At 37.5% G+C, this 24,931-nt stretch overlaps 1 protein-coding gene across 3 annotated transcripts in view; it reads left to right on the top strand.

Annotated features, from left to right (window-relative positions):
* Positions 1 to 21,996, top strand: part of slc36a4 (solute carrier family 36 member 4) — a 40,732-nt gene extending 18,736 nt beyond the window's left edge. For all 3 annotated transcript variants that reach the window (XM_084419223.1, XM_084419224.1, XM_084419225.1), the window contains 7 exons: positions 3,459 to 3,554; positions 4,946 to 5,030; positions 5,242 to 5,496; positions 7,966 to 8,064; positions 10,582 to 10,751; positions 11,843 to 12,012; positions 20,836 to 21,996. In XM_084419223.1, the coding sequence (XP_084275349.1) occupies positions 3,459 to 3,554; positions 4,946 to 5,030; positions 5,242 to 5,496; positions 7,966 to 8,064; positions 10,582 to 10,751; positions 11,843 to 12,012; positions 20,836 to 21,131 (1,171 nt within the window). In that variant the 3' untranslated portion in view covers positions 21,132 to 21,996. The remainder of the gene's footprint in view (positions 1 to 3,458; positions 3,555 to 4,945; positions 5,031 to 5,241; positions 5,497 to 7,965; positions 8,065 to 10,581; positions 10,752 to 11,842; positions 12,013 to 20,835) is intronic.
* Positions 21,997 to 24,931: the final 2,935 nt, after the last annotated feature.

Raw genomic sequence — 24,931 nt, 5'->3', positions numbered from 1 at the left:
TGCTTGAGTGTTTTGTACCAGACTGCACGAGACCATGTTGGTGACGTACATAGTGCGAGACGAGAGATGTAGTTCATTGAGCGATTTTCACATAAAACTAAATGTTACTCTTCTGTTTTATGACAGACTGAGACTTTCTTGACTTTCATAATTATCTTTTAAATTGACAAACATCATATGTGTAATTCAGGGCACAGATCAGACGGAATAAAAAGATAAGTTGTCTCTCGCCATTGACTACCATACATATTTTTTCCGAAATAAGGTCCCATGAGCCGGAAGCGGAGGGGAGGGACTTAGGCTCTCTATTACAGTTCAACTTCAGCTTCATCGATGTACTGCTGAGAATATATACACACATAGGCGAAGAATATAATCACACTATCACTCATTCAATTGCTATTAAACCATTCAAGCGTGATAAGATGCACAAAAAAAGAACTTAAATGTGTACTGGTGCTCTGTTTGTGACACACACATACACACACACACGCACACGCGCACACGCACACGCACGACTCGTGCGCACAGAAAGCCACTTCAGACAATGTGCCGACCGCGTTTTCTCTTTCGCGCTTGAACGGACTAAAACACAAAATTATGCCAAATTGCCCGCTTTGTCGAGTATCCTCGGAACATAAGCATAGTCTTAAATTACATAAGATATATATATATATACACTGCTCAAAAAAATAAAGGGAACACTTTTTAATCAGATAATAGCATCAAGTCAGTTAAACTCCTGGGATATTGATCTGGTCAGTTAAGTAACAGAGGGGGTTGGTTATCAGTTTCAACTGCTTTAGTGTTAATGAAATTAACAGCAGGTGCACTAGATGGGCAACAGTGAGAAGACAACCCCCAAAACAGGAATGGTTTTACAGGTGGAGGCCACTGACATTTTTTTCCCTACTCATCACTACTGCTAGCATGAGGCGATACCTGGACCCTACAGAGGTTGCGCAGGCAGTTCAGCTCCGTCAGGATGGCTCATCAATACGTGCCATTGCCAGAAGGTTTGCTGTGTCTCCCAGCACAGTCTCAAGAGCATGGAGGAGATTCCAGGAAGACAGACAGCTACTCTAGGAGAGCTGGACAGGGCCGTAAAAGGTCCTTAACCCATCAGCAGGACCGGTATCTGCTCCTTTGTGCGAGGAGGAACATGACGAGCACTGCCAGAGCCCTACAAAATGACCTCCAGCAGGCCACTGGTGTGAATGTCTCTGACCAAACAATCAGAAACAGACTTCATGAGGGTGGCCTGAGGGCCCGACGTCTTCTAGTGGGCCCTGTGCTCACTGCCCAGCACCAGGGAGCTCGATTGGCATTTCCCATTGAACACCAGAATTGGCAGGTCCGCCACTGGTGCCCTGTGGTTTTCACAAATGAGAGCAGGTTCACCCTGAGCACGTGACAGACAGGAAAGGGTCTGGAGAAGCCGTGGAGAATGTTATGCTGCCTGTAACATCGTTCAGCATGACCGGTTTGGTGGTGGGTCAGTGATGGTCTGGGGAGGCATATCCATGGAGGGACGCACAGACCTCTGCAGGCTAGACAATGGCACCCTGACTGCCATTAGGTATCGGGATGAAATCCTTGGATCCATTGTCAGACCCTATGCTGGTGCAGTGGGTCCTGGGTTCCTCCTGGTGAACAACAATGCCCGGCCTCATGTGGCGAGAGCATGCAGGCCACCACGCTCACCTGACCTACATCCAATAGAACACCTCTGGGACATTGTGTTTCGGTCCATCTGACATCACCTGGTTGCACCTCAGACTGTCCAGGAGCTCAGTGATGCGCTGGTCCAGATCTGGGAGGAAATACCCCAGGACACCATCCGTCGTCTCAGTAGGAGCATGTCCCGACGTTGTCAGGCATGCATACAAGCACGTGGGGGGCCATACAAACTACTGAGTACCATTTTTGAGTCGCTGCAATGAAATTTCAGCAAAATTGACAAGCCTGCTACATCATTTTTTCACTTAGATTTCTGGGGTGTCTTTGAATTCAATCCTCTGTAGGTTGATAATTTTCATTTCCATCAAACGATGTGGCATCCTTTCGTTCATAACCCATTTTCCCAGTCCATATTAGTATAGATATCCAGCATGATATTTTTCCCCATTGAGATCTGATGTGTTTTCAAAGTGTTCCTTTAATTTTTTTGAGCAGTGTGTGTATATTTATTTATTTATTTATTTTATTTTTTATTATTATATTGAGTTACATAGTCTTAAATGGCCGTAAAGAGTTGTGAGGCCGTGGGATGTGTGTCAGATCTTAAAGTGACAGCGGCCTAATAAACCTGTTTCTGTCTGTTATTAATTAAAGGTAAAAACACTCACTGGTCTTGACTGAATAACTTTTCTAGCATTAATAAGGATATATTTAAATGATAATTTATGCATGGAGACTGATTTGTTTGATAACTTTAACTTCTGTGTATTTTTCTACCTGTTAGATCAAGTATTTAAAATATACAGTCTTTGAATTTGGATTAACTGTGAAATTATTACAATTAAACTTTAATGTTAGGTGCGCGTAATCACGATTAATTACAGAATAATGTGGGTTTTTTTTATTATTTTTTTTATCTATTATTATTATTATTATTATTATTATTATTATTATTATTATTATTATTATTATTATTACAATTTAAACTAATCCTTTTCTTAATATATTTTAAAATGTAATGTATTCCAGTGAAGCTGGATTTTCAGCATCATTACTAAAGTCTTTAGTGTCACATGATCCTTCAGAAATCAGTATAATATGATGATTTATTAAGAAACATTTCTGATTATCAATACATTTTGTTGAATGTTGAAACCATGATACATTTTTTTTTCCTTTGAATAAAGTTCAGAAGAACAGCATTTATTTGAATATAAATATTTTGTCACAATGTCTTTAAAATAATAATAATAATACATTTTATTTATAATGCGCTTTACTCACACCCAAAGCACTAACAGAGTAAAAGACAAGAAAACACAATACAATATAAAATCTCTCAATATTAAATCTCTCAATATATCTTAAAGAGATTTTTCGTATTTATTTTTTTACTAAAAAGCACTAAAAATAAATGTAAGCAATTTTAAGATTAAAAAAAAAAAATATATATATAATTATTATTATTATATTATATTATATTATATTACAATTATTATATATATATTTTTTTTTTTTTTTTTTTGAGGACATCACCAGGGAAGTATTGTCAGATTTAGCTTTGGGGGTCAATTTTGTCCCCAAAGTTGAGTCGAGGTACTCCAACAACAACCACATAAAATATAAAAATCACGTATGATGAAAAGACCTCATTATTTTCCACCCTAGAATTACACAAAAAGCTGTTTTGTTTTCTGCACTGCTTTGCTCTTCAAGAATATTTTCCTGTTTTCCCCTTTCCCTGTCTGTCTGTCTCATTCCTGCATGTTCTCTCACAGGTTTAAGCGTTCCCCCCTCGGTTACAGCGAAACGGTTGCCGTTGCCATGGAGACCAGTTCCTCCCAGTGCCTCAGGAAAGGTGCTCATTTTGGGAGGTGAGCTATCCCATCATGCAGTTCATTGGCATGACAGCCTTACACCCCACTTGTGTGCATATGAGAGAGAGAGAGAGGGATGGCAAGAGGGCAACCGTCTGTGCTGGAATGAATACACTCATTAGAGTGCAGAGAGAGACAGGACGGTGCCTGCAGTGGTGTTTTCAGATCTGATGTCCCACACACACACACACACACACAGAGAAACCTCGTGCCCTGAATCTTAAAAAGATCTGTCTTACTGGGAAATGTTGCCTCGTATTGTCATTGTTGAAAGATAATATCATGCATACTGACAAATAAAACTAACAATACTACTGCTAATAAAAAAGTAATAATAATAATAATAATAATAATAATAATAATAATATTACAATTATTAACAATGATATTGATTGGATAAATATTTTAATAACATTTTATGTAGCTTACATTGCATATAGTGTATATATAACAGAAACTTCTGTCCTTATTTACTGTGTTTACAAACCCATATGATTGTTTTTTGGAGCAGCTTGAAATCACCTGGCTATTTTTTGTGACACTTTAATGGTGCTTTTGCATCTTGTTCGAAGCTTGAAAGTGTCAGGTTTTATTAATGGCAATTGCACGGAAAAGATTGTAGTCTTTAAATGTTCCTCTCATGTAATTTTGAAAAAAGGAAGTCATATGGGTTTCGAACAACATGAGGTTGAGTAAATTATGACAATTTCCATTTAGTGTTATTTTTTGAATTTATAATTTTACTTTTTATTTTTATATTTTAGTTCAATTTTATAGTAATTAAAAAAAATGCAAAAATATTTATAAATAATTCATTTATTTGTATTTTAGTTAGTAATTTTAGCACTTCAACTTATTTTAACATTTTATATAACTTAGTGCATAGTGTAGTAGATCATTTCCATTTAATGTGATTTTTATTTAAATTAACATTAGCATTAACTTTTTATCATTTTACTTTTTATTTGTATATTTTATTTTAATTTTAGTTACATTTATAGTAATAAAAAAAAATCTGTTAAAATATTTCTAATTAATTAATTTTGTATTTTAGTTAGTAATTTTAGTACTTCTCAACTTGACGTTATTTTTAATTGGCTGCCAAGACAATCTTTCTCATTTAAATCTAATATTTATATATCCTTTATTTCAATAAAAAAAAAACTTTTTTTAAAAGTTTCCATTTTTAGGTGAACTATCCCTTTAAGACATTTAACTATCCCTTTAAATTTTGTAACAAAAATGAAGTACATGTCTCTCTGGAATACTTGATTCTTATTGGTCAGTTGCTTCAGTCAAATGTTTTTTCTATAACGCTAAATTGTATAATTGACCATTGTTGCACCTGATTCATGTCTCTTATCACATATTATTAATATATTTTACAGGCACCTGGTGAATTTCTTCCTGGTTTTGACCCAGCTGGGCTTCTGCAGCGTTTATTTTGTGTTCCTGGCCGAGAACATTAAACAGGTATGTGCGACAGTAGTGCTCCAAAATGTCATTTTCTCCATAGATAAGCAGATTTTCACTATATGATCGAGCCAGAGCCAATGAAAACGAATGGAAAAACACATTTCCAGAATGAAGACCATCAGCAGCCAGACATAATTACAAACAAAAATGTGATTGGCTGTTACGTTTAAAGCCAGATTAAGTCAAAGCTCAGTGTGTTCTTGTACAGGTGATGGAAGGAGCTCGTCCGAACACTTCCGCGGAGACCGTGCCGTTATACTCCAATAGCTCAGAGGAGGGCGCCGTCTCCCCAGACACTCCTTCTGCTTCGGGGCTGGATCTGCGGCTCTACATGGTCTTCCTCCTTCCCTTCATCATCGTGCTGACCTTCATCAGGGACCTGCGGAACATGGCCGTGCTCTCCGCCATCGCCAACCTCTGTATGGCCATCAGCCTCATCCTGATCTTCACATATATACTCCACGTAAGTGTGCGTGTGTGCTGAGGCTGCATGATTGCGGGGGAAAAATCAAATGGCCTGCGATATTTGATAATTGCAATTTAATTTTTTTTATTTATTTTTTTTTAGCTCCAGGTTTGTTATTATACAGCAATATAACAATTAAATAAAAAATAAAAATTATTATTTAACTATTAAAATAAGAAATATTACTATTGTAATATCTTACTGTAAAAATAAAGTATTTAAAGTCCCCCTGTAGTCAATCATTTTAACACTTAAAGCTCATCTTTGATCACCAAAATGACATATTTAAGTGTTTTTTCCTTGAAAAAAATTAGAAAATTAAAAAAAAAAAATTATTTCCTAAAAATAGCTTGAATGTACTTTTTCTAGTTACTTGAAAAAAGTAATATGATTACGTTAATGGTAATGCATTACCCCAACACTGATTGAATTCATGAAATTTACTCTTACTCTCCCAGTTATTTAAGACAGCTCGAGAAGTCTCAAATTTTTCTTAAACTTAACTTAAAGGGGTCATATAATGCCATTTTTGTACAAGCTTATATGATTCTTTAGGGTGTAAATTAAAAGTTTGTAATGTACTTTGATTAAAAATTGTCATTAGTATTGGAAGAAAACACTAATTTTACCTGGTCAAAAACAGCTGTTTTTCAGCACGCAGTTTAAGTGCATGTGTCTTTAAATGATAATGAGCTTTGCTCACCCCGCCCCTCTGTTCTGTGCGTACACCGGTTGTAACACAATAACACAACCATAACGCGTGTTCATTATAAACGTGGGATTATGAATTATATTGAGAACGTCGTACATAGAAAACATGCTGTAATGTACCCTGAGTGTAAACAGCCGCATTCATCGTGAAGCGTGCTAGCGATTTGCAAAGATTAATATAAAGATTAATATAAAGGTTAATAAAACGTTACACTCACTTCAGTTCTTCTGGAGGTTCAGCAGGAACACGAATAGTTGGTACCGATCCTTTTTTTCAGGAGCAGCTTCTTAGCAAAACCAGCTTTATACTGACCCTCGTTTGTAAAGCAGTCTGGTGTGTGAAATGATTTGCGCAAACATGAAAGCATTGACGTTGATCGTGGGGAATATTCCCTTCGAAAACAAAACTCAGCCGCTGCGTCTTCAGCGGTTCGGATTTAGGAACATCAACATGACTGCTGTGTTCCTTATTACACCCAAGAACAGAACACCACAATCGCTTAGACGCCATTCTGCTCATAGACAGTGCTCCAGCGTATCAACAATGACCGCGCGGACTATGATTGACAGCTCGCTCCCGTGCGAGGGCGGGTCTGTTGAAACGCTGCTGTCAATCAACAGTCGTGGGAGGGGATGGCTTGATTTGAGACGGGGGAAAACATATAAGAAGATTTAAAAAAAAAAAACACTGGATGGATTTTGATCATTTTATGATGGTTGTGTACAGGCACTGCCAACACACATTTCAGTACAATCAACTTGTAAAAGTGCATGTACCATTATATGACCCCTTTAATAAAGTGGTCAAAATCATGTCTGGCCCATCTTATGGTCCTGTCTTACTCATGCTGTTCACTTTTCATATAATCAACATAGATGAAATGATAAAATAACATTATATTATGTAAACATAAATATGAAATATGATTTTAAATCATTAAATCTAGGCTATATCAGTGAACAGCGCACTGGTGTAAAATGTGTAAGACATGTTGGAAAAGGTGTTAATCTTTAATTTCCAATGTGAATATCAGTGTATTCTGTGTGCTGAATGTAAACTCCTCTTAGGAATTTCACCATTCAATGTGAATTTATCTGAGAATATTCTTAATTAAGGAAATCTATTCAGTGATTGGTCCATGCCAGTGTCGTCATCCAAAATCCCATTTGTGGCACAGCAAAGTGTCGTGAATCATCTCTAAGACTGACACTTAAGCTTTAGTCCTACACTTCACCTAAATTAAGACTGAGATGCTTGATGACTAACTTTTAAGAGCTCTTTTTTCCTCTTAAGTCAATTCTTAGCAGTGTTCTTGCGAGTAACTCTCAGAGGCTTGATAAATACGGGCCCAGGTCATAAGCTGCCCACGTGTAAATGAACACAGTTCAAGCAAATACATTTAATTTAAATAAATCACAGTCTTTGTGATTTGATAATCGCATTAAGCCATATCGCGATTTCGGTTTTATTTCATATATCTCATATATCCACTTTTGTAGTCAGAAATGCTCATTGTGCACGACTGATACAAGCCTGTGCATGCAAACTCTCTGACATTGCATGAAGCCACCAAATCAGATTGGAGTCATTTTTCTATGCATCAAATTGTGAAGGCTGTGGGTGGCTGGTACGTCTGAGCCTGACATTTGATCTTAAAATATATTGTTCCTGTAAGTGTGTGTGCATATTTCAGCCTTTATACTAGAAAGAAAGACTGCAATTATAGTCATGTGAAACTACATATCTGTCCGTAGGATGTGAGCGATCCCAGAAGCCTGCCATATGCCTCCACATGGCGGAAGTTTCCCTTCTTCTTTGGAACAGCCATATTTGCTTTTGAGGGAATTGGAGTGGTGAGTTTATGATTCAGGTTTTATTTATTTCATTTCGATACATCTACTATTGAATAAATTAAGGTATAATAATAACAATGGACAAGTCTCTTGCTTCGTCCACTATCATTTCATGCTTTCTTTCCCACTGAGCTTGTTTTAATGCAGTATGGGATTTCCTCTGCAAAGGTTACATTTCCATAAATATATGTTGGCAGATGCTTTTATCCATAGCGACTTAAGATATTTTCAGTGCAGTATTAATATTACAAAACAGTTTTTTGAATATTTTCTTCTTTAAAACAACTTAAAGGGGCTATATGTATGAATATTTGTGTATTAATGTTTTTTTTCTTAAATTTTTTTTGCCAGTGTGTGAACAGTTTGTAACAAAACTTAAAAACGAGACCTTCCCTGATTTCCTAGGTCGTCTTTGAAAGCTTGTACACTGATTTTTATGCGAAGGTCTCGGGAAAAACGGGAAAAACAAAAGGATGTGACGTTTACATGCTCCTGAGAGCCTCTCTTCCGTTCAGTGGCACGTGAAACGAATGCTTATACAATGTTCAGGATAATAAAGAAAGAGTCATTCAGTACTGTAATGTTAATGTCATGCAAAGAAAAGCAATTCATTTAAACTATAGTCTCACAGACAGATCTATATAGTCTATAGCCCCAAATGTACTTATTAATCAAACTATCATAAGTCATTTTAATGACCTCATCTGCTGGTGAATAACAGAGCTGGTGCGAACATATCCACATCACTATGATCAGATGCTCTTAAAGGGATATTTCACCGCTGGAAAGATGAATGTGTATTTAAATTGGGTCATTTATGTAGTAGAAATGTGAAATTATTTTATAAGTTGGTGCCTTTTACACCGTGTCCTAACTACATATGACGCGATAAGATTCCAGCGACAGGCAGTGTGTCTGTCCGCACGAGACGCGACGCGACTGAGACGCCACAACGTCAATCAAAAATCACAGCCAATCAGAACAGCGTGTGGGCGGAGTCTCGCGGCAAGTGCACAGCACTTGAGAGTAATCTTAATGGCACTCGCCAGAAAATGGGCACTAAAAGTAGCTACATAATCAAATTCACAAATATTACACCATTTAAAAAAATACATAGGCTACTGAGTTACTAAAACAATCTTTGTCAAATAATACACTTGTTTGTTCAGTTTTAACGTTCGTTTCCATTTGTTTAATTTCAAGATCTGAGGTGAATTATCCATTGTTGCTTTTACAGCTACAAAGCTGGAGCACTAAATGATATTCAAAGTCACATTACACGCTTTAAACATTAAAAAAAGCACATAAACAGTACCTGAGATTATCATTGCCACACTTTGTGTTTGTTGTTCCAGCGCGACGTCGCAGAAAAATAGAAACCGTTTCTAAAATAGAATCGTTGCGTCTGGTTAGGACAAAAACTCTGATTAACATGGAAAAGATACCTTTTATCTCGCGTCGTGTGTAGTTAGGGACAGGGTGTTAGACTGAGAAAAGCCAGAAAATGTATTTTTGGCTCATGTGGATGAAAGACAACAACTCCCAGAATGCACTTGCTTCGCTGCCCTACGAGGCCCCTCCCAAGCCTCGCCTACCGGTTACAGAGGGCAGTATCGGAAGAAATGATACAACTAGGCGACTAGTTGACTCAAAACTGAAAAGACGCCATTTTATTGTGAGATCCCCCTATGGGCGGGCTGAAAACATGTGGAACGAGCTCCTACTACTGGCTGTAGTCTCTCGCCTCTGGCCAAAAAAGCCTCCGATGACGCAAAATGACGATTTTTGCGTCATCTGAGGTTTTTTTTTTTCAGACACACAATACAGAAATCTCTTGTCTCAGGGGGACATGGGGGAGGGAAGCACGGTCATTCGAAAATACTACCGGGTTTCTACTGATACAAAGCTTAATGCTAATCGCTGAAGTATCCCTTTAACTGCTGTTTTCTCACCGCTGTCATTTTTGTTGTGTGTTAATTTTGTTATCGAGAGGGAAACGCACAGCACATTTAAATATTCATCTAAATGTCACTCTCAGCAGCTCTCAGCGCCGTCTGGATGTTCGTTAACAGTATTTCCAACTTTTTTACCCCTAAGTGAAGAATGAAAAATAACTTCGCAGTGAGTATATCAGAGCCTTGAATCACGTTCGGTCTCTTATTGCTTGTGCTCACAAAACATACAAGTTGCTAATAACAAGCGTTTCTGAATTCTACAAATAGCCAATTTAATGTACATTTATAATGCCATGCATTGGGTTGGTACCCTAGCATTACATTACAAAAAAGTCAACTCTACTGTAAGTAGGTGATGGTTAATCTTATGCTCTTCTGACCATCAAAATCCATCCATTTCTATTGAAAAGTCAAAGACAATAGAATATTAATTTTTTTTTTTATTATTATTATTATTATTTACAATTAGAGCAAATGGTAATGCAAAAAAATGGTGTGCATGTGATGCCTGGAACAATGCTTCACCAATCAGTCTTCTGTATGTCCTGTTTTGTTTGTGTAGGTTCTTCCGTTAGAGAATCAAATGAGCGAACCGAAACGATTCCCTCAAGCCCTCAACATTGGCATGGGCGTCATCATCGTGCTTTACGTGACCCTGGCGACGCTGGGCTACCTCTGCTTCAGAGACGACATCAAAGGAAGCATCACACTCAACCTCCCGCATGATTCCTGGTAACATGCGCTCAAACTTGCTTAAAAAGTCATCGAAGTGGGTGAAAATATAATCATATATGCACATGCTATGGCGCGTTAGTGCTAATGTGGTTCAAGTCCAGCCTGCAACATGTTCCCATTCGACTCCCTTCTCATGCTTTTCCGTCCTCTCTCAACTACCTCTATACGTAAAAAGTGGCAAATGCTGAAAAATCTAAATGTAAAATCCGTCTCATCCGTCAAATCTGAGCGTCTGATTCAGATCAATGTAGTTATCGCAGCACTCTTCCATAGTGGAGTTAAATTCAGAGAAGTAATATAAAACTCCTCGTCCTCTGCGCTCACTGTCAGAAACGGCTCAAGTGATTGATCGCAGTTCGGAGCGACTTAAGATTAAATTAGCAAGAAATCAAAACCAGCTGCTTTCAAGTTTAGCTTTAACTAAAGGCTGCCATTTCCAACTAACTTCCATCGAGACTTTTATTAGCAGTTAATGTGTTTATAGAACTCATTAGCATCCTGTCAGCCGAGAACAGTCTGTCACCAGAGCCAATATCTGATTCAGCAAATCGGTTGCTGCCTTATAAAGCAGTGTGACATGCTTCTGAAACAGTTAAACGTGTTTTTTTTTTTTTTTTTTTTTTTTAAACTAATTATTTTATTATGCAAAGATGCATTCAATTGATCAGTAAAGACTTTTATAAGAATAAATCAAATAAATGCTGGGGGTTTTTTCTTCAACTTTCTATTTATCAAAAAATCATGGGAAAAATGTCATCACAGTTTCCACAAGAATATGAAAATGAACTGTTTTCAACATTGATAATAATCACAAATGTTTCTTGAGCAGCAAATCATCATATTAGAATGATTTCTGAAGGATCATGTGACACTGAAGACTGGAGTAACGATGCTGAAAATACAGCTTCAATCTCAGGAATAAATTACATTTGAAGTCAAAAAGTCATAGTCTCTGCATTGAGTTTCCTTTTGAAGTCATGTGTTGAAATGGTGCATTGCATCACTGACATTCCTCAACCCGTAATTGCACATTCTATGATTTCTGATCTTTCTCTGTGTGTGTGTGTGTGTGTGTGTGTGTGTTGCAGGTCCAATCAGCTGGTGAAGGTCTTGTACTCGTTCGGCGTGTTTGTGAGTTTTGCAGTGCAGTTTTTCGTGCCGGCAGAGATTCTGGTTCCGCCTGTGTGTGAGCGCATCAGAAAGAGCTGGAGACAGACGGCTGATCTCAGCCTTAGAGCGGTGCTCGTCTGCCTCACCTGTGAGTGTACACGCAGACACACGAGCACACAAACAGACAAACACACACGCACACACTCGCATGCATGCACACACAAACAAACAAGCAGACAAACACATACGCACGCACAGACAAACAAACACACACACCACGCACACATACAGACATACACAATCACACACAGACAAACACACACAACAACACACGCACACGTACACATAACGTGTAAAAGACAATAAAACCGTCACTTCCTAAGAAATTGGCATAAAATATGTGTAATAAAAATGGAAGTTGCTGCAGTCAGGGAAGAAACTGTGGCTCTTTTTTCCCTCCATCATAAATGACTTGAACCCAACAAACACTGTCATGTTATTCGGCATTAGGGAGGGAGGGAATTAAACCAAATCATTCTGATGACAGACTTTGGCTCAGGCGTTTCAGAACGACATTTGAGATGCTGTGCGTTGAAATCGGTCCACTGGTTAGTCCAGTTATCAGATCATCCACTTTTGAGGCAAAGTCATGTGACTTTTTTTGTTGTGCATCGAGGGATTTATTCAGTAAACGTGTTTCCATTGTTTATGCACGTCGTTTTGAGTAAAAAAAGATCCGCCCCAATTCAGCGCATACATCGTTTAAAATTTATTTGCATCTTGGCGTTTCCATAATTTTTTTATGAGATAACGTAAAATTTGCATAAAAAAGGTGACTGGTAACATAGTTATAGTCACATCTTTCATAATGAAAGCAGTCCCAGAATGCATTGTGCCGAGCTCAATGACAACAAAAACATCCAAGGTGGTGAATATGGGTTTGTTCTGCCTATGTAGGAAGCTCATCGTATGCTTCTCCATCTTCATCATCCGCTTTGTTTCCCTCCTATATTATCTGAACTCGCTCCACCCATCCATCCGGTCGGTCTGTTTTTTTCCTCCCATTCTTATCTTCTCCTCATCCTAATCCTCCCTCTAATATTCATTGGTGATGAGAGGCGAGATAGTGGAGGTTTGTACCCTTCCCAAAAATGATGGATGGATCCTGTGAACCATTGTAAACCTGAAGGTTTTTGGATTACTTTGATATATGTTTTTTATCTTTGGAAAAATTGAGTCTGCCACTGAACCGTGAACCACCCAGAGACCTAAAATATGAAAATAAATATTTGTTTAACACCGGCAGTCATGCAGGGACAAGTGAGAGAGCGTTGCTATGAAGAAAGAGAAGGAAAGAGGAAGAGAGCATGTTGCAAGAATTGTGTGCGCACGCCGGAGAGTGAATGGAAAAGTGAGTGATGGTGTGTTTTTGTATTTGAAACAGGGAAAAATGGAGTGAGACTGTGTGAAGACCGTGCAAGCCGATTTCATGTTGTGTATATTTTATTCTATTTCATTTTGTTTCCAATTAGCTTTCTATCAGTTTTTTTATATCTATCTATCTATCTATTGTTCCATTTATCTAAAGAATGATAGACGTGAAAATAGCTAAAATCGTTCCATTTATCTATCTTGTCTGTCTATTGTTCCATTTACCAATCTTCCGTTCCATTTACCAATCTACCATTCATTCCATTTATCATGTTCCATTTATCATCGTTCCATTTATCTAGCTTGTCTATCTATTGTTCCATTTACCAATCTTCCGTTCCATTTCGCAATCTACTGTTCATTCCATTTATCATGTTCCATTATCATTGATCACCGTTCCATTTGTTTATTTATATCTATCTATCGTTCCATTTATAATTCTATGTAGCTTTTCTATCATTTGAGCTATTTTCACCTCTATCATTCTTTCTAGCCGTCTACATTCTAGCTATCTTTATCATTCTAGCTTGCTATCCATTGTTCTATCTATTGTTATCATGATTCTACCTGTTGTTAATAGTAACCGTCATTCTACCAGTTGTTCTAACCACCTATTGTTTTATGTATTGTTTTTTGCTCTTTATCATTCTAGCTATTTTCTAGTGATCTATCTTTCTTGCAATCTACCATTCCAACAATTTATATTGTTCTATCCATCTATCATTCTATGAAAATACAATCTTTCTTCCTTCTCTCCCCAGTGTCTCTGCTCACTATTCATTTGTCAGTCTTTTGTTCTCTCCATGTCTCTAGTCTCCTGGGACATATCACGTTCTCCACTTATAAGATTTATTTTATTGCATCCATGACTCTTTTTCTTTTGTCCTGACCTTTCAATCATTCGCTACTCTCCGTCTCTCTTTTCCTCTCTCTGTTCAAAGGTTTAAGTTGCAATACGCCGTCATGAAAGAAACATGAATGCCTTAAATTAATTTTTTAAAGAACAAAACTTAGTGGTGTTTCTTAACTTTTGAGTTAAATGTTCACGTATATTCATTGCTAAACTACATTTATATTTCCGAATTATGCATTTCTGAGTGAAGCAATTGTCGGTGGGAAATCATGTTGGGTGGGACTTGATTTTATCCACTGGGGTTTGATTGGTTTATTGGCCAAGATATTATTGGTTAATATTATTCTCTGTGCCCACACAGCAGGAAAGTCATTTCAGAGGCAGAGAAAGTCATTACATGTTGATGAAAGATTATGAAAAAATAAATATTTTCTTTTCCATGAAATGTGCCGGTGAGCCGTGTACAGTGAGACTATGGACATTTATTAGGAAAGAAAATAGCAGGGTTCCTACTTTCTTGGAAATTATTGTAATTATTTAAATTAGAAATGGAAACAAAAGTAAAATAAAAATGTAAAAGGCCTGGAAAAAGTCATTGAATAAATAAAATTTTGAAATCCTTCACGTCTTGGAAATTTCCATAATAAATATAACTGTTATGCACGGCTCTAAATAATTAATTGGCCTACAAATTGCTGTTTTTCAGTGCAAAACTTGAAAAGTATCTATAGACAGTTGGTCAGAAGGCATGGGATGCCAGAAATGGGGTCATTCGTTTATATTATTCATTTTAATGTATTTACATATTTCTTTAATACATAATTTATGGATACAAAAAGTAGCTGTGTATTAGTCATAATTTTCTTTTTTTAATGACTAATAATGATATAAAGTTTATGGATTATAGAGTTTTAAGAATAAAAACAAATTAAAATGAACAAAAATTTAAATAAATGTGTATATTTATTTTATTTGTTTTTTATTTTCTCTTTAAACGCTATATCCATAAATTATTTATCACATGCATCAGCTGTGTTTTTCGGTTCTGTTGGACGCTTTTATGCTGCACATTAGTGATGCAGATTGTGGTTATATCCACAGACACGTACAAGACAAGATAATCTGCGGGTCGGTTGGGCCAAGTAATAAAAAGTAACAAACTGATTAATTACGGGTGGGTGGATGAGATAAATCATTAATGGAAATATTTCGTCAGGCAGTATTTTCAAGATTCTATGCTACGCAGTCGCAGGGTCCACTTTTTCGAGCAACTATGGAGGCAAAACAGATCGGAGAAACATTTCAAAAAGCAGAATTAAGAACAAAGCAAAATAAAGTAGTTAACCAGGATGAATCAAGTGCTGAGTATATATGTAACTGCTGTGAAGCGCTGTTTATGACACTCATAAAGCCTATATCCAGCCTTTGCTTGGGCTGATCGGATTTAATTTATGCGTTTCAGTGATGGAAACAGAGGCTTTACTCCCTTCAAACTTAAAGGGATACTCCACTTTAAGATGAAAATTCTGTCATCATATACTCACCCTCATGTTGTTTCAAACCTGTATGAATTTCTTTCTTCTGCTGAACAGAAAGGAAGATATTTAGAAGAATATCAGTAACCAGACAGTTTCTGGTCTCATTGACTTCCATAGTATATATTTTTTCCTACTATGGAAGTCAATGAGACCAGAAACTGTCTGGTTACTGATATTCTTCTAAATATCTTCCTTTCTGTTCAGCAGAAGAAAGAAATTCATACAGGTTTGAAACAACATGAGGGTGAGTATATGATGACAGCATTTTCATTTTAAAGTGGAGTATCCCTTTAAATGGGAATGTCAGTGTTTAGGTTATTAAGGACTTTCAATTTTGCCAAAGAAGAACTTTGACTTTAAAACAGCCTACTTCAATGAAACATGTTACCTTGGCCACTTAACACAGAATTAGAATAACTGTCATGTGACGATCAAGTGAGGATATCTAAATCAGAAAAGATCATAGGTTCCGGTGACTGGCGGATGGATGAGCTATTTTTAATAGCGGATTCGGGTGTAGTTAGAACTGATCTCTTCTGCGCATCGCTCTTCTGAGGAAGTTTTAGAAGAGACCCGTAGAAGTGCTGTTGGACAGGGGGGTAATGAGCTCCGAAGGTTGCGGGTCCGTGGCCCGTGCTGGTAGATAAAACGATGAAGTTCTTATTCTGTCACTCACCTATGCTGTCTTTTATCTCTCTCTGTGTTCTTTCTGCCTGACGTGCTTCCTCCCTCTTTTTCTGGCTCAAGGCCGTCACCCCCCTGAGCACCGTGATAGATTACGGGTGCATTGTATGTATGGGAGTGTGTTTGTGGCCATCTTTTGTGGTGTGTGTGTGTGAGAGCTGGGGCAGAGTTGAGGGACTCATTCAGTGTCTGGTCATTTATCTCCGTCTTCCTGAAACTCTGTGAATTATTACCTGCCTGCCCTACGGAGACAGGCCCATCATGGAGCTCTCCGCTGAGGCCTGTCGCAGAGCTCCGTGATGGGGCTTATCATGCACCTGCACGCTGAGGCCCATCTCTGAGATTCCAAAACGCCTCTGACTCAACCACTTTGTAGGAAGTTCACCGGTAACACAAACATTTCTGGTTCGACCCATACAAGAATCAAGTCACGTAACCCCAGGTTGCTGCACTGACAATTGTGGCCAAAAGCGATGTCCAGCCTAGGAAAATGTACACATTCACCCAAATAGTATTAAAAGTTTGTTAAAGATTATATAAGCATTGTGACAAGCAGGGTGGGGCCAAGAGCCATGGGAATGGAGCAAGGCCAGTGGTGCGAGTGTTAACTCTTTCCCCACCAGTGTTTTAAAAAAAATAGTTGCCAGCCACCGCCAGCATTTTTGGTCCGTTTAACAACACTGAGAACACACAGCGCTCCCATTCTTCATCTTCATTAGTTTACAGTCTCTGTTTAACAGTTCTGTCTTACATGTTATTAGATAGAACTGTTAAACAAAGAACATAAACGGTATACGAAAAATTACTGAGTACCCTGTTTGTTACAGGTTTACTTACTTTTTTTTTTATTCATTCATTTGGGAAAAAATGTTGTAAATAAATATGAATTCTAAATATAAATGATATATCGGCCACCCTGCACTTTAAGATATCGGCCAAAAAATATATATATTTTGATGGTTTAATCAAATGTGTATGGTTGTTAAAAACAAATATCCCCTCCAGACATCACTTTTGGCCACTACTGTTATTTTGGTATTTATTTAACGAATTTCTTTTTTTTTTGTTGGTATGAATATACTGATATACATTTAGAATTTTCCATTTTCTTTTAGTAAGCAGTTTTTTTATTTAGATAACATTTATTTCAAGTGACGATAATGTACGGTTTTAGTTAACAATAACATGAACTTGGATTGACTCTAAAACAAGTAAAATAAGTAACTTTTGCTTCATCAGAACTCGTCACACTCCTCTAATTATTATTCATGGTTGGTTATTTGTTTGTTCGGTTTTAGATTTACATAAATTTTTTGAATGTGGGTCCATGTGTTGGGTTTATCTCTCATATCATGTACCGAACTGTCAAAACCTCTATCCTGAGGGTGGCAGTAGCACACAGAGACGAGAAACTGAAGCGTTCATGCGTGTTTGTGAGACAGTGTTCAGAATGCATGAGAGAGAGAGAGAGAGAATCGAGCGTGTGATGTTACTGGTTTCTTTCTGAAACGGAGAGAGAAAGAGAGAAGATGTAGCTTAGAGAGCAGATGTGTGACACTTCACACTAGAGCAGTGATTCTCAACCTTTTTTGGGCCAGCGCCCCCTATCCATTTTCCAGGTCCCTTAATTGATTTCTAGCCCTCGCATTAGCTTTACTACTAGATATATTTAAGGAGATGAGAAATAAAAACTCGCCCTGCACAGCTTTGATCAGCTGTTCGGCCGAGCTTTCGATGTTACGGAAAGGCCGAAGCTGATCGGTTGGTTTTTGTCACATGACCTGCCTAGCGGCATTCTGAAAAGCTGAGATGTTTTCAACCGACCGCGTCGCTACTATTATGAGCCTACATTTGAAATAACGAATTTGCACGTGCATAAAATGCGATATGTGAACGGCCCCTGACTGGTTCGAGTCGGCACTCGGCTTATATAATTAAAAAGCATGTCACTAAAAGTCAAACAACAGATTTGATTTGACTGAACAGTGGGAATATTATTATCAGTTTCCCAGAGTGCATATATCAGTGTTAACGAAATGCAACAGTTACAAATTTGACATTCAATATTTAATCAACAGCAGCTGTACCGCGAACAGCCAGTCAGCAAACAAGAAGCAATCTTATAAATTATTTTCAACGGAGAACATTAACAGGGAAAAAGCAGAATGATTGAATTTCGAACTTTCAAAATTGATTTGTAAATTAGCGTGAGCCCTGTGCTTGATGTTTTTCTGCTAATTGGAAAAATTGTTGGAAAAGCAAGAATCTTTAGCCAGAGAGCCGGATACCGCTGGGCATATTTGCCCCACATGCTTGCACCAGCCAGAGGTGCGAAAAACAGCCTGGGCTTCGTCGTCGCACTGGATGTCGATAAGATGCTCCTGAATAGCGGGCTCGCATTCGATCACATCCGTTTGAAAGGGCTGCACAACCCAACTGGGAACATCAAGGTTAAGGAGGTCCCCGAAGCGGATCTCCAGGTCGGCCTTAAACATCCTCAGGTGATCAGGGAGGTCATCGGTAAGAGCCTCAGACACCTGTAATGAGTGTTATTTTACAGTTCAATTGTTCTCTTATCCCCATGAATATTTTTAGTCTGACTTGAATTAGTTTTATTGCTTATTATTGTACTATTTGTAAGGTAATGTGTGCTTTAGGTGGGTCTGTATTTTCAGACTCAATATAATCACTCGAAATAATAAACATTACAAATGGTATTCATGGAAATAAAATATAGTAGGCTAATTATAATAATAGTGGGCCTGTTATATCTATTTAGTGTTGTTTTGGAAAAAAAGATCACCTTGGCCAGCTGTGGGAAATAGCAAACTGCTTCCTGCCTATAATCTTCTAACAAGAATAAACGCATATGAACAATTATTATTGTATTATTAATTATTTTTTAACTATCTTGAAACTATCCAAGCAGCGTTTCATGCTCAGATGTGACGGCGGAATACAGAAGTCAATACTTTTTTAATGGCTTGTCAACTTTCCATTCCTCCGCTGCGTGATTCTAGTCAGCGCTGGATTGTTGTCAGCGTAAAACACATTTTTGAGCACATGAATGCTGATTCTAGTCAGTGCTTGAGCGCTGGTCTATGACTGGAAAAATAAGTCATTGCAAAAGGAACGATACATAGCTTTACATGTCGCATTAAACTGGCAGATTTTAGAATATTGTAGGCAATTATTTTGCAAGTAATTACTTTAATCTTTTCTTGTCTGGATCTTTGGTGTAAACTTGTGAACGCCCCCATGAACACCTGAACCCCTTTCAAAAATATTTCTTCCAACGCCCCCCCGTTGAGAACCACTACACTAGAGTCTCATGAATTAAACATCTGTACAGCCAGTGTGTGTGTGTGTGTGTGTGTGTGTGTGTGTTTGTGTGTGTGTGCTTTTTATAAAATGCTGCGAAGAGCGTCTGGAGACATTCCACTACAAGCCGCATGTGTGCGTGGATATCAATCCACTTTGGTGCCAATGTGCCTTTGTTTTCAGGGAAAGGAAAGGGGGTTTTGTCTTCCACGTCAGCAAAAAAGATGAATATTGATTTTTGATTTAGTCCTTCAGCCACAATTCTCTGCTTACACTCGTCCACAAACCACCAAACCAGTCAGGATGTCAAGAGAGTTAAAGACATACTGCAGTTTAAAATCACAGCCGAATGAATTGTGAAGATAAAGTTACTTTGTAGATTTTTTCCTTATTTTTTTTCCCCATCTTTTTCCTGTTGTAATTAGTGGTTTTTGCACAAACTTTTGACCATAAGTATGAAACTTCTATGTGTAACTCGTTTGTGCTACAGACATAGCCTAAATACTGACAAGAACCAAGCTTTTGGCCCTAGCAACCATCCAGACAACCTTAGCAACACCCTAGCAACCATCCACCACACATTAGCAGCTGCATTGTAATGCTTTATATATCCCAACACTCTAGCAACCAACAAGAACACAAACAACGGCATTATAACAGTTTACATATCCCAACACACCATAACGAACCCCTAGCAACACCATAACGATCACCCAGAACACCCTAGCAACAAGTTTTAGTACTTCTGTTATGTGCTTTTGTCTTTGCAAAATGTTTTCTTCGGCATGTTGACATGTTTCCACTCTAAAAAACCCTATAGCGACCCAGAGCAAAACCCTGATTTATATCCCAACACACTATTGGACACCTAGCAACACTCTAGCAACCACCCAAAACACAATTTTTTTTTAATTCTATTATTGTATTGAATAATATGTTGACTAAGCTTTTTTTTATATATATATTTTTTATAGTTTTAGTTAACAACAAAAACACCCTAGCAACACCTTGGCAACCACTCAGCCCTGCCAGCATCATTGGATTGAGTTTCTTATGAGCAAAAACCACTGATGTTTTCTTCAGAACATGAAAACATCTCATTTCTCTCTGTCTCTCTCTCTCTCTCTCTCTCTCTCTCTCTCAGGTGTAACCGCTGTTATGATACCGCGGTTAGACCTGGTGATCTCATTGGTCGGCGCGGTGAGCAGCTCAGCGTTGGCGCTCATCTTTCCTCCGCTGGTGGAGCTCATGGCATTTCCCAGTCAACCCCCTCCTCCTCTCCTCCTCCTCAAAGATCTCTCCATCGCCACCCTCGGCTTCATTGGCTTCCTGGCTGGAACCTACGTGACGGTGGAGGAGATTATATATCCCGACGACCAAGGACAGACCCATCTCCGTGACCATGGGAACTGGACCACACCCACTACCTCACCGCCCTGAGGACCACGCCCACAAATGAAGGACCAATCAAAGAAGGCACAGTTCCACCGTTAACGCTGTGACAGCACAGACACTTCATGGTGGCTTTGGGATCAAGAACTTGTCTTATTGGGGTTGAGGTGTATTTTATAACTCAATTTGTTTGTCATTCCACAGGCACATGCCTGAGGTGTGCTGCTGTAGTGTGAATGCGTGTGAGTGAGTGATGGCGTGAGTAGGAAATATTTTTTCCGTACAGCCTTATGGGCTTCCATGACTCCACCCTGTTCTGGAATGGCTTTTACTCAATCAGGTCGGTGGACCGTATAGCATGTCAGCATTTAACGCAGCGGGAGAGAAATATTGCACACTGTAAAGAATGTACGTTCTCGCTGACTAGAGGTATTATTAATAAACTAATCCTTTCTCCTGAGGCTTGTGATATTTAATTATTTTTATTCTTTTTTTTTTGACTGCAGCAATATTCAATGGGAATTATGAGTCTTAATTAACGACAATCATTAAAATGTTAAATGTATTGAGCGATTAAACTGTTAAGCAAAAATCCACTCTGATAGTAGAAGACAAGCAGGTCTTCTTTTTATGGAAATATTCAGGATTCAAAGCCGTATCGTTGTCAATTAGCACAGACATAATTTTCGACTCGTCCCTCAGTTTGTAAAGACACGCAAAAATCGTGTTTGCACAAGGTGTTGAAGAAGCTTTTTAGTTAAAGCTCTTAATTTCTTCAATGCGAAAATGCATTTCTAAATAATCCTGTTAGTTGTGTATTTCTGATTATGTCACCAAGAATCATCTTGGTATTTACTGTTTATCAGCAGGACTGTTGGTTATGAAATAAATGCTTATTTCTATTTTATTTTCAGTTTTTTTTATTTGTATTCTATCAATTATTTTAATTTTTTAGTTTAATTTTTATTGTAGTTTAATATTTTGTGAGTGACAAAGCAAACTGGTGTTACTGAAAATGCAGCATTAATTTTTCCAGCACACACTAGTGTTATAGAGCGCAACAGTCGGGTTCCGGAAGGAAAACATTCATTTTCTCCATAAGGGAAATTGATTTTGGGTTATAAACCTTATACGCTTATAAAGACAGACCTACTGTGAGCTACGAGGTTGTTAATCGATGGTATTTGCTTCTGTTGAAGCCGTCAGCCTGTTATTTCAGCTTATTTTTTTAAATAATCGTGTGTAACAGTGGAATTCCTGGTGAAAAACTACATTACCCATGATGCTGTGCAGAAAATTAAAGGCGAATCAGAAAGTTAGTCTCGTTAGCTCCGCACACTCCCATGAAGCACTGCAAATGACATTGTTCTACGCTCTCAAAACACTTAAATGTTTGTGTATGTACTGTATAAAAAATCCATTTCACCATTGTTTTTAATTTGATTATGCTGTTCACAATGCTTAATGGGATTGTAGTTCTTTCCCAAACTAAAGCCGTTAAGTACACAGACTTGAACATTTTGTCTTTTTGTACGATTTTATCAAAGTTTGTACTGTTGTGATTCACCTTGTTTCGGATTGGCTTGGTTCATGGCTTATAATACTTTAACAAAGACATGTGAAAAATAAATGGAAAAAAATACTTGCGGTACCAGCGGCGCTGAAAAAAAGCTGTTGCACTCTATTGCAAACTAGTGGCATTTTCATGTTAATTCAGGCAGGTTGTTAAGGTTTCAGATTTTATCATATACCACATATCCATACATCTATGTTTTGCTTAGTTATGTGGTCATGCGTCAAAGAATTGTATTTTGAACGCTATGAGTGCGTGTTAGAAATCAAGAACATTGGGTCTCATTCACGAAGCATGCGTTAACTCAAATTTGAGCGTGAAATCTGCGCACACGATTCATCAACAACTTTGATTCTATAATTTTTTCTAAATTATTAAAAAATTTAATTGAACTGAAACCACTCCGTAGTACGGAGCCCGGGAAGTCACCTGTGGGAGAAAAAAAAAACAATCCGTGGCGACGGTTTTGCAATCCGTCCGCTCAGTTTATAAACCGTACTCACGAATTCTCAAACTGTTCCCTCGGTTTAACAAATCGTGCCCACAGATTAATAAACCGTACCCACGAGTTTCTAATCCGCTCTCTCAGATTTGTAAACCGTGCCTTCAGTTTTTGCAATCTGTACCCACAAATTCATAAACCGTGCCCACGCTTTCACAATCCGTTTCCACGGGTTTGTAATCTGTACGCACGGATTTGTGGCTCACTCATTTTAGAAGAACACGTTGTTAACGAATCCTATTGTATATTGTTTTATTGAATATTAAGTGGAATACATCAAATTGACATACGTCTGCATGCTTAAAGTGATTCTCGACGTGCATCAAAATCTTTTGTTTATTTGTGATATAATCTTAGCACTTTATTATTATTTTCTAACCTGTATTATGACTGATATTTGACGAATTGCTTTGTTAATTTTTTTGTAAGTTTTGGACAAAAGCGTCTTCAAAATATGTAGCCTAAAATGTAATAATATTATTAATAATAATAATAATAATTATTATTATTATTTAAATTAATAACTAGGCCTATAAATGAGTTCACTTAAGATTAAAAAAATTATGCAAAAATGTAGGCCTATTTTATCCAAAACTGTAAAAGGTTAGGTTATAGCCTATAATAATAAAACATTGATAAATTATTTGATGACAAACATATTACTGTATTACTAAGTTAACTCGTTTATAGTTCATTTATAACTTAAATAATAATAATAATAATTATTATTATTATTAGGCCTTATTATTACATTTTTTTGGCTATATATTTAAAAGACGCTTTTGTCCAAAACTTACAAAAAAATTAACAAAGCAATTTGTCAAATATCAGTCATAATACAGGTTAGAAAATAATAATAAAGTGCTAAGATTATCACAAATAAACAAAATATTTTGATGCACGTCATTCATATTAAATCGTATATTCCACCCCGCTACAATTGAGAATCACTTTAAGCATTCAAATGTATGTCAATTTGATGTATTATTCCACTTAATATTCAATAAAACAATATACAATAGGATTCGTTAACAACGTGTTCTTCTAAAATGAGAGTGAGCCACAAATCCGTGAGTACAGATTACAAACCCGTGGAAATGGATTGTGAAAGCGTGAGCACGGTTTATGAATTTGTGGGTACAGATTGCAAAAACTGAAGGCACGGTTTACAAATCTGAGAGTGCGGATTAGAAACTCGTGGGTACGGTTTATTATTAATCCGTGGGCACGATTTGTTAAACCGAGGGAACAGTTTGTGAATTCGTGAGTACAGCTTATAAACTGAGCGGATGGATTGCCAAACCGTCGCCACGGATTTATTTTTATTTTTTTTTCCCACAGGTGACTTCCCGGGCTGAGTAGGCGTCTTTTGTTGTGGTCCGAACACATTCGACCGAGCGTTTACACTACGAAAGCAATCCGGTTTAATGCGTTTTCGACTACCTCTGGAAGTGGTCGAAAGTGGAAAAGCTTAAAACGTTTTAGACCCCGTTTACAGCTGTATTTCGCGTCATCTACTTGTCCGTACGACTAAAAAACGCATCTTAATACCAGGTGTAAACAGGCCCAAAAAGTTGTGTGCCTATACTTTCGGAACGTTGTAATGTTTACATTTATTCAAGTGCAGTGCAAATGTCAGTATATTACTATAAAATAATTATTTCCTTTTACAAATTGAGGCATGAGTCCATTTTCTGTAGTACTAGAAAAGGTAGACCCTATTTTGTCTTGAACCTTTCCACATTCATGCAACCCAGTTTACTTCCACTTATA

The sequence above is a fragment of the Rutilus rutilus genome (genome assembly GCF_951802725.1).
Source record: "Rutilus rutilus genome assembly, chromosome: 9".
Taxonomy (NCBI): Eukaryota; Metazoa; Chordata; class Actinopteri; order Cypriniformes; family Leuciscidae; genus Rutilus; species Rutilus rutilus.
This window is presented reverse-complemented; position numbering and strand designations above follow the sequence as displayed.